Below are 10121 nucleotides of genomic sequence, written 5' to 3' on the forward strand. Positions count from 1 at the left end.
ACCAGGACTGTGCACTGTGCTCCAAGTGTGGTCTAACCAAGGTATATGGAGACCAGAACTGTGCACATTGCTCCAAGTGTGGTCTAACCAAGGTATATGGGGACCAGAACTGTGCACTGTGCTCCAAGTGTGGTCTAACCAAGGTATATGGAGACCAGAACTGTACGCAGTGCTCCAAGTGTGGTCTAACCAAGGTATACGGAGACCAGAACTGTGCAGAGTGCTCCAAGTGTGGTCTAACCAAGGTATATGGAGACCAGAACTGTGCACAGCGCTCCAAGTGTGATTCGTACCACATCCGGGGCTCCGAATATTGCAGAACTAGCCATTCGTGATATCGTTCCCATGGTAAGGCACTCGACCGTGGCGGACCTACTGGGTGCGCGTCCAAAAGCGCTTTGCAGCCAATGAGGCCTTTCTTTGGTACTGTGGCCAGTGTGGAAAGGTCGGAGAGGTGGGAGGTGGAGAGAAGAAGGGCAAGGAATTTGTTTTATTCGGGGCCGGGCCTGTCCAGGTCCCATACAGACAGTGGCAGGGCCCCGATTCAAATAAAGCTGTCTGGGGTCCTGTCGATTGGTTTCTCTTCATGTTGGGGGAGCCTGCTTCTGCTACACGTGCAATCAGGAACCGGTCGATTCGGAGGTTGTAGGCACAGAGCTGTGGAAAAAAAGAAAAAAATGGCAATTATACAGCCCCTTTCACCAATTCAGGATGTCCCGAAGCTCTTCACAGCCAATGAAGGACTTTGTTTGAAGTGTGGTCACTGTTGGAATGTAGGAAACGCGGCAGCCAATTTGCGCACAGCAAGCTCCCACAAAGAGCAATGTGATAATGACCCAGATCATCTGTTTTAGTGATGTTGGTTGAGGGATAAATATTGGCCCCAATAGTGGCCGTGGGATCTTTTACATCCACCTGAGAGAGCAGACGGGGCCTCGGTTTAACGTCTGATCCGAAAGACGGCACCTCCGACAGTGCGGCGCTCCCTCAGTGCTGCCCCTCCGACAGTGGGGCACTCCCTCAGTACTGCCCCTCCGACGGTGCGGCACTCCCTCAGTACTGCCCCTCCAACAGTGCACGGCTCCCTCAGTACTGACCCTCCGACAATGCAGCGCTCCCTCAGTACTGACCCTCCGACAGTACACGGCTCCCTCAGTACTGACCCTCCGACAATGCAGCGCTCCCTCAGTACTGACCCTCCGACAGTGCGGCGCTCCCTCAGTACTGCCCCTCCGACAGTGCGGCGCTCCCTCAGTACTGCCCCTCCGACAGTGCGGCGCTCCCTCAGTACCGCCCCTCTGACAGTGCGGCGCTCCCTCAGTACCGCCCCTCCGACAGTGCGGCGCTCCCTCAGTACTACCCCTCCGACAGTGTGGCGCTCCCTCAGTACTGTCCCTCTGACAGTGCGGCGCTCCCTCAGTACTGACCCTCCGACAGTGCGGCGCTCCCCCAGTACTGCCCCCCCGACAGTGCGGCTCTCCCCAGTACTGCCCCTCTGACAGTGCGGTGCTCCCTCAGTACCGCCCCTCCGACAGTGCGGCGCTCCCTCAGTACTGTCCCTCCGACAGTGCGGCGCTCCCTCAGTACTGCCCCCCGACAGTGCGGCGCTCCTTCAGTACTGCCCCTCCGACAGTGCGGCGCTCCCTCAGTACTGCCCCTCCGACAGTGCGGCACTCCCTCTGAACTGGCCCTCCGACAGTGCGGCACTCCCTCAGTACTGCCCCTCCGACAGTGCGGCGCTCCCTCAGTACTGCCCCTCCGACAGTGTGGCACTCCCTCAGTACTGCCCCTCCGACAGTGCGGCGCTCCCTCAGTACTGCCCCTCCGACAGTGCGGCGCGCCCTCAGTACTGCCCCTCCGACAGTGCGGCGCGCCCTCAGTACTGCCCCTCCGACAGTGCGGGACAGTATGGAGGTCGGCACTTACACTTCAGCTCCCGATGTAAAAGAAGATCGGCTTCAGCACCCCAGCCCGTCCGGCCCATCCGGCCCGACCTCAAAACTCATCATTGAAGTCCTCGATGAAGTCCTGGAAGTCAAATTTGTCCTTCTGCTGTGCCGAGATGAGGTAAATACGGGGGAATTTGATCCCGATCCCCTGCAGCCTCTTGTGGAAGTGCTTGCGGATCTCGCGCAGGAGGTCCCCCTGGTTGAAGTTCTGCTGTTTGGTGTTGTGCACGTAGTCGTCGATCTTGGTGCGGGCGAAGTAGAAGTGCTTGTTCATCCTCTCGATCTCCTTGGCCAGGTAGAGGACCTCCTCGCCCACCTTGCCGCTGGTGACCAGGATGAAGAAGTCGTAGGAGCGCAGGTCCGTCTTCTCCAAGTAGGCCTGCTGCTTGATCTCGCTGGGCTCGATGCCCGGCAGGTCCCACAGGAGGACCGCGGGGTTGCTCGGGTAGAGGTAGGAGCGCGGCAGCATCTTGCAGCCCCCGCCGGCGGGCGGGGTCTCGGCCTCGGGCCCAATCCCCAGCATGGCGTTGATGAGGGTGGTTTTCCCGCTGCCGACTGGCCCAGTCACCGCCACGTTGATGTATTTCTTGGCGGTGGTGGCGGCAGCGGCGGGCTGGGTCTTCTTGAGGCTGCTCTTCCTCAAGCACGAGGTGGGCGCCGGCTCGGGCCACCCGAGGTAGTAGGAGACTGTGTTTTTGATTAAGATGATTAGCTCGTAGAAGAACAGCATCATATCCTGCGGGTAATAATTGTTTCTTGGTTTAAAAAGTTTAAGGTGTAGAAATTCGGTGGGCTGCACCACCAGTTAGCGCCTAAAGAGGGCACTCAGTGGCTTTAGCGCCACTGGCCGTGCCTTCTGCGATATTTAGCGGGGCGCTAGTGGCGGCGTTAGCCTGTTGCGCTGCGCCGCCACCGATGACGTCATGGGTGTGCGCAGCGCCCCGCTATCGCCCCGATCGCGATATTTGGGTGCGCCCGCCTCTGTAACGCCGATCGCAAATCGCGCCTGGTTCACGGGGCCTACCTGTGGCGGTTGTGGCGCAAATTAAGAATGAGGTGCGGGGCGGCCATTTTTTCGGTGGCCGCCTGCCAGCACCTCCGTCCCCGGCCTCCTGATCCGCCCCCCCACCGGGCGGTGCCGGCTGTGTCCCGACAGCCCGGCACCTCTCCTCGGCGCCGGGCTCTTTTGCCGGCACTTGCGATCGCTCATTGTGCTGGTGCAGGCCCCTCCCCCTTAAGAAGGGGAGGAAGGCCTGCAGTACCGCAGCGCGCCGTGCCGCAGCATGTGGCGCTGCGGCACGTTGCGCTGCGATATTCAGTTTGAGCGCCCTAAGAGGGACGCGGAGCGCCTCGAGCCTCGCCCCGTCTCCCTTAGGTTAGGTAGTGGTCCAGGTCTGGTCAGGGATGGGGAGAGTTACCGGGACACGTTGATCCAGGAGGGCCGTCACACCCCTTCGGTTAGGTACTGGTCCAGGTCTGGTCAGGGATGGGGAGAGTTACCGGGACACGTTGATCCAGGAGGGCCGTCACACCCCTTCGGTTAGGTAGTGGTCCAGGTCTGGTCAGGGATGGGGAGAGTTACCGGGACACGTTGATCCAGGAGGGCCGTCACACCCCTTCGGTTAGGTAGTGGTCCAGGTCTGGTCAGGGATGGGGAGAGTTACCGGGACACTCTGATCTAGGAGGGCCGTCACACCCCTTCGGTTAAGTAGTGGTCCAGGTCCGTTCAGGGATGGGGAGAGTTACCGGGACACGTTGATCCAGGAGGGCCGTCACACCCCTTCGGTTAGGTCGCGGTCCAGGTCTGGTCAGGGATGGGGAGAGTTACCGGGACACGTTGATCCAGGAGGGCCGTCACACCCCTTCGGTTAGGTAGTGGTCCAGGTCTGGTCAGGGATGGGGAGAGTTACCGGGACACGTTGATCCAGGAGGGCCGTCACACCCCTTCGGTTAGGTAGTGGTCCAGGTCTGGTCAGGGATGGGGAGAGTTACCGGGACACGTTGATCCAGGAGGGCCGTCACACCCCTTCGGTTAGGTAGCGGTCCAGGTCTGGTCAGGGATGGGGAGAGTTACCGGGACACGTTGATCCAGGAGGGCCGTCACACCCCTTAGGTTAGGTAGTGGTCCAGGTCTGGTCAGGGATGGGGAGAGTTACCGGGACACGTTGATCCAGGAGGGCCGTCACACCCCTTAGGTTAGGTAGTGGTCCAGTCTGGTTCGTGGTCAGTGACAGGAGGGTGTGACTGCAAGTCAGGAAGGTAAGGGGACCCCAGATGCAGTGCTGGAGGAGCCTCGGCCTTTGCCCTTGTCCGGCAGGGATGAGGTACATAAGAACATAAGAAACAGGAGCAGGAGTTGGCCAATCGGCCCCTCGAGCCTGCTCCGCCATTCAATAAGATCATGGCTGATCCAATCTTGGCCTCAAAACCACTTTCCCGCTCTCTCCCCGTACCCCTTGTTGTACAGGGCCTTGGTGAGACCACACCTTGAGTATTGTGTGCAGTTTTGGTCGCCTTACCTGAGGAAGGATGTTCTTGCCATGGAGGGAGCGCAGTGAAGATTCACCAGGCTGATACCTGGGATGGCAGGAATGACGTATGAGGAGAGATTGGGTCAATTGGGCTTATATTCGCTAGCGTTTAGAAGAATGAGAGAGGATCTCATTGAAACTTATAAAATTCTAACAGGACTGGACAGACTAGATGCAGGAAGGATGTTCCCGATGGCGGGGGTGTCCAGAACCAGGGGTCACAGTCTAAGGATAAGGGGTAAGCCATTTAGGACTGAGATGAGGAGGAATTTCTTCACCCAGAGAGTGGTGAACCTGTGGAATTCTCTACCACAGAAGGCAGTTGAGGCCAATTCATTAAATATATTCAAGAAGGAGTTGGATATATTTCTTAAGGCTAAAGGGATCAAGGGATATGGGGAGAAAGCAGGGACAGGGTACTGAGTTTGGATGATCAGCCATGATCGCATTGAATGGCGGAGCAGGCTCGAGGGGCCGAATGGCCTGCTCCTGCTCCTATCTTCTATGTTTCTATGTTTCTATGTACTAGGACCACCAGATCTCTTTGTACCTATCCATTTCCCTTTGCAGACTCTGTGTCCTCCTCACAACTTGCTAACCCACCCATCTTTGCATCATCAGCAAATTTGGCTACAGTACACTCGGTCCCTTCTTCCAAGTCATTAATATAGATTGTAAATAGCTTCTTGCTGCCTGTGTGGATGAGGGAATAGCCTGCAGGGTGGATGAGCAAGCTGACCATGGCACCATGGTGCTGGAGGCCATTCAAGAGGGGGGAGCGAAAGGGAATGTAGTTGTGGTCGGGGACGATATAGTCAGGGGGATAGATACTGTTCTCTGCAGCCGCGACCGAGAGTTCCGCAGGTTGTGTTGCCTGCCCGGTGTTAAAGACATCTCCTCATGGCTGGAGGAGAACTTGGAGTGGGAGGGGGAGGATCTAGCTGTCGTGGCCCACGTAGGAACCAACGACATAGGTAGAACTAGGAATGAGGTTCTGCTGAGAGAGTTTGAGGAGCTCGGATCCAAATTAAAAAGCAGAACCTCAAAGGTAATAATCTCTGGATTGTTACCTGAGCCACGCACAAATTGACATAGGGACAAACAGATTAGAGGTTTAAATGCGTGGCTCAAAGAGTGGTGTGGGAGGAAGGGGTTTCGGTTCATGGGGCACTGGCACCAGTACTGGGGAAAGAGGGAGCTGTTCCGTTGGGACGGGTTACACTTAAACCGGGCTGGGTCCAGTGTCCTGGCGAACCGAATAACTAGGGCAGTAGACGGGGCTTTAAACTAATGAAGGGGGTGTGGGAGGATTCAGGAAAGAGTACATCTGAATGCGCGAAGAATTCGCAATAAAATAGGTGAATTAATAGCTGTGGGGCATCTGTAACCGTGTCTCTGGGGGGAGTCCGTACCCGGTCTCCGATTACCACTCCCCCCCACCGTGTCTCCGGGGCATCTGTACGCGGGGCGTCTGTACCCGGTCTGTGATCCCCCCCATGTCTCTGGGACGTCTGTCTGCACCCGGGGCATCCGTATCCCGGTCTGCGATCCCCCCCCCAGTGTCTCCAGGACGTCTGTCTGTACCCGGGGTGTCCGTACCCGGTCTGAAATCCCCTCCTGTGTCCCCGGGACGTCTGTCTGTACGTGGGGCATCTGTACCCGGTCTGAAATCCCCTCCTGTGTCTCCGGGACGTCTGTCTGTACCCGGGGTGTCCGTACCCGGTCTGCGATCCCCCTCCTGTGTCCCCGGGATGTCAGTCTGTCTCCGGGACGTCTGTCTATACCCGTGGTGTCCGTACCCGGTCTTCGATCCCCCTCCTGTGTCCCCGGGACGTCAGTCTGTCTCCTGGACGTGTCTGTACCCGGGGTGTCCGTACCCGGTCTGCGATCCCCCTCCTGTGTCCCCGGGTCGCCAGTCTGTCTCCTGGACGTCTGTCTGTACCCGGGGTGTCCGTACCCGGTCTGCGATTCCCCCCAGTGTCTCCGGGATGTCTGTCTGTACCCGGGGTGTCCGTACCCAGTCTGCGATCCCCCTCCTGTGTCCCCGGGACGTCAGTCTGTCTCCTGGACGTCTGTCTGTACCCGGGGTGTCTGTACCCGGTCTGCGATCCCCCTCCTGTGTCCCCGGGATGTCTGTCTGTACCCGGGGTGTCTGTACCCGGTCTAAGATCCCCCTCCCGTGTCTCCGGGACGTCTGTCTGTACCCGGGGTGTCTGTACCGGGTCTGCGATCCCCCTCCCGTGTCTCCGGGACGTCTGTCTGTACCCGGGGTGTCTGTACCCGGTCTGCGATCCCCCTCCTGTGTCTCCTGGACGTCAGTCTATCCCTGAGACGTCTGTCTGTACCCAGGGCATCTGTACCCAGTCTGCGATCCCCCTCCTGTGTCTCCGGGACGTCTGTCTGTACCCGGGGTGTCTGTACCCGGTCTGCGATCCCCCTCCTGTGTCTCCGGGACGTCTGTCTGTACCCGGGGTGTCTGTACCCGGTCTGCGATCCCCCTCCTGTGTCTCCGGGACGTCTGTCTGTACCCGGGGTGTCTGTACCCAGTCTGCGATCCCCCCCCTCTCTCCGGGACGTCTGTCTGTCCCTGGGACGTCTGTCTGTACCTGGGGTGTCTGTACCTGCTCTGCGATCCCCCTCCCGTGTCTCCGGGACGTCTGTCTGTACCCGGGGTGTCTGTACCGGGTCTGCGATCCCCCTCCCGTGTCTCCGGGACGTCTGTCTGTACCCGGGGTGTCTGTACCCGGTCTGCGATCCCCCTCCTGTGTCTCCTGGATGTCAGTCTGTCCCTGGGACGTCTGTCTGTACCCGGGGCGTCTGTACCCAGTCTGCGATCCCGCTCCTGTGTCCCTGGGACGTCTGTCTGTACCTGGGGCGTCTGTACCGGGTCTGCGATCCCCCTCCCGTGTCTCCGGGACGTCTGTCTGTACCCGGGGTGTCTGTACCGGGTCTGCGATCCCCCCCAGTGTCTCCGGGACGTCTGTCTGTACCTGGGGCGTCTGTACTGGGTCTGCGATCCCCCTCCTGTGTCCCCGGGATGTCTGTCTGTACCCGGGGTGTCTGTACCCAGTCTGCGATCCCCTCCTGTGTCCCCGGGACGTCTGTCTGTACCCGGGGTGTCTGTACCGGGTCTGCGATCCCCCTCCTGTGTCTCCGGGACGTCTGTCTGCACCCGGGGTGTCTGTACCGGGTCTGCGATCCCCCTCCTGTGTCTCCGGGACATCTGTCTGTACCCGGGGTGTCTGTACCCGGTCTGCGATGCCCCCCCAGTGTCTCCGGGACATCTGTCTGTACCCGGGGTGTCTGTACCCGGTCTGCGATGCCCCCCCAGTGTCTCCGGGACGTCTGTCTGTACCCGGAGTGTCTGTACCCGGTCTGCGATGCCCCCCCAGTGTCTCCGGGACGTCTGTCTGTACCCGGAATGTCTGTACCTAGTCTGCGATCTCCCTCCTGCGTCCCCGGGACGTTAGTCTGTCTCCGGGACGTCAGTCTGTACCCGGGGTGTCTGTACCCAGTCTGCGATCCCCCCCCCTCTCTCCGGGACGTCTGTCTGTCCCTGGGACGTCAGTCTGTACCCGGGGTGTCTGTACCCAGTCTGCGATCCCCCCCCCTCTCTCCGGGACGTCTGTCTGTCCCTGGGACGTCTGTCTGTACCCGGGGTGTCTGTACCCAGTCTGCGATCCCCCCCTTCTCTCCGGGACGTCTGTCTGTCCCTGGGACGTCTGTCTGTACCCGGGGTGTTTGTACCCAGTCTGCGACGCCCCCCCAGTGTCTCCGGGACGTCTGTCTGTACCCGGGGCATCTGTACTGGGTCTGCGATTCCCCTTCCTGTGTCCCTGGGGTGGGCGAGCGGTTTCCGACCACCCGGCTGAGCCCGTTACGTGTGAGTACATTAAACAAATTTGGGAAAACAAGACCCCGGCGCCCACCCACCCCCCACACACTCCCCCCCTGGTCTCCTGGCACCCACCGCCCCTCGGGGAGGTAAACCACTCCACTCATAGCCAGAGGGGGTTCTAATGGGTGGCAAATATTTTTTATTGAATTTTAAATGATAAAACTTTTATCAGGGTGGCTGGGACTTCCCAATAATCCTGAGACTCCCCCCCCCCTCCAGCCCCACTGCCCCCACTCACCTCCATCCTGGCCCACCGGCTCCCCGCAACCTGCTCCCCCAGCCCGTGGGAGGCCGCTACGCGAGGCCGGGGCTCGGTTGCCAGGCAAGGCTCCGTGACGTCGCTGCCTGGCAACCAATGGCACCGCCCGCCGTTGACGTCATGCCGCATTAATGAGCGGCCGCTCTCCGCCAATCAGCAGCTCGGCCCGGTTTGGGGGGGGTGACCTCATGGGGAGAGGGGCGGGCGCCTGACGTCAGCGCGTAAAGAGAAAGGGGCAGGGCCTGGGAGGGACGTCAGCTTAATATTCCTGAGGGAGAAAGTGAGAGAGAGAGAGATTGGAAGCGAGGCACCGAGACAGAGCCCGAGCCGCAGCCTGAACCGCGAGACCGGAGACCGGAGACCGGGAGGAGCAGCCCGAACCAGGACAGTAAGTAAGAGGCCTGGGGAGGGTGAACCCGAGACCCAGAGACCGCGGGATCGGAGACCGGGAGGAGCGGCCCGAACCGGGAAAACGAGTAAGAGGCCTGGGGAGGGTGAACCCGAGACCGCGAGGCCCAGAGACCGCGGGAACGGAGACCGGGAGACCAGGGGCAGAAAACAGCCTGGTGAGTCAAAAAACCCGGGGGCCTGAGACCGACACGACGACGCGAGGAGATCCGCCCAGAGCGCGGAAAGCGAATGAATCAGGGGCACGGAGAGTGGACGAGTTTGGAGCACGGAGAGAGAGAGCGAGTCCGAGACCCGGAGAGCGAGTGAGAGAGTCGGAAGAGGGAAAAAAAAAACTGGAGAAATAAGTTTTACCTAATTCTACCTAAGTTTCATTTTATTTAAATTTAGTTAAAAAAAAAACCTGAAAAAAGAACAACAAACCCGCGAGGAAAAGGAATAGAAACCCGAGAGAAACGATAAACTACCCGAACCAAGAGCCTGTGAGAGAAAGAGAAAGATAAACCTTTAAGAGCAGCTATATCAAAGGTGAACCCCTGAAAAACTCCCAATTTTGGACCTAAAAGTGGGCTAAGGTGGAACACGACACAAAAAAGAGAAGAAAAAAAAAAGTTATCTATCTGAGACAAAAAACAAACGACTACAATGAGCAGGGAAATGATATATCCTGAGCAATGCACAAAAAATAAAGCAAAGGAAAAATACAAGTACACAACACTAAAAAATAACCCAGAGATGCTCTACGTTGACTATACCACACACAAAGGGACTAAGCTGAAGAACAACCTCATATTCTACACCGAATACGTCACCTCCTGGAAGGAGACTTTACAAAAACACTACGCATACGTCTCCAGTGAAGGTATTGGCAGTGGAGGCAGACTGAAAATATGTAAAGATGGAAACCTAGATAAAGATGACCCCCTGCTAACCATAAGCTACTACAACAAAAATAGAACGATCATGATACAGGGGAATGTGGAAAATCTGGACTCCTTCGAAAAGGAATTCCCCCAGTTGAAAACTAAGGCAGACACAAAGAGGACCAATGGACAGGAAGCAAAAGAGAGTCGAAC

The 10121-nt window shown here is 58.4% G+C and overlaps 1 protein-coding gene across 2 annotated transcripts; it reads right to left on the minus strand.

The window, feature by feature from the left end:
* Positions 1 to 475: 475 nt before the first annotated feature.
* LOC147110110 (interferon-gamma-inducible GTPase 10-like) lies at positions 476 to 8719 on the minus strand. Of its 2 annotated transcripts, none has more exons than XM_086004051.1 (3): positions 8617 to 8719; positions 1927 to 2685; positions 476 to 657 (listed from the first exon to the last, which is right to left on the minus strand). In XM_086004051.1, the coding sequence occupies exons 1-2, from the start codon at positions 8620 to 8622 to the stop codon at positions 1996 to 1998; spliced, it is 696 nt and encodes a 231-aa protein (XP_085860177.1). In that variant the 5' UTR covers positions 8623 to 8719; the 3' UTR covers positions 476 to 657; positions 1927 to 1995. The 2 variants fall into 2 exon arrangements, with proteins under 2 accessions (XP_085860177.1, XP_085860178.1); XM_086004052.1 differs by lacking the exon at positions 8617 to 8719 and adding an exon at positions 4469 to 4485.
* Positions 8720 to 10121: the final 1402 nt, after the last annotated feature.

This window comes from Somniosus microcephalus, chromosome 12, assembly GCF_052327205.1.
Source record: "Somniosus microcephalus isolate GS21.2 chromosome 12, FLI_Smic_1.0, whole genome shotgun sequence".
Taxonomy (NCBI): domain Eukaryota; kingdom Metazoa; phylum Chordata; class Chondrichthyes; order Squaliformes; family Somniosidae; genus Somniosus; species Somniosus microcephalus.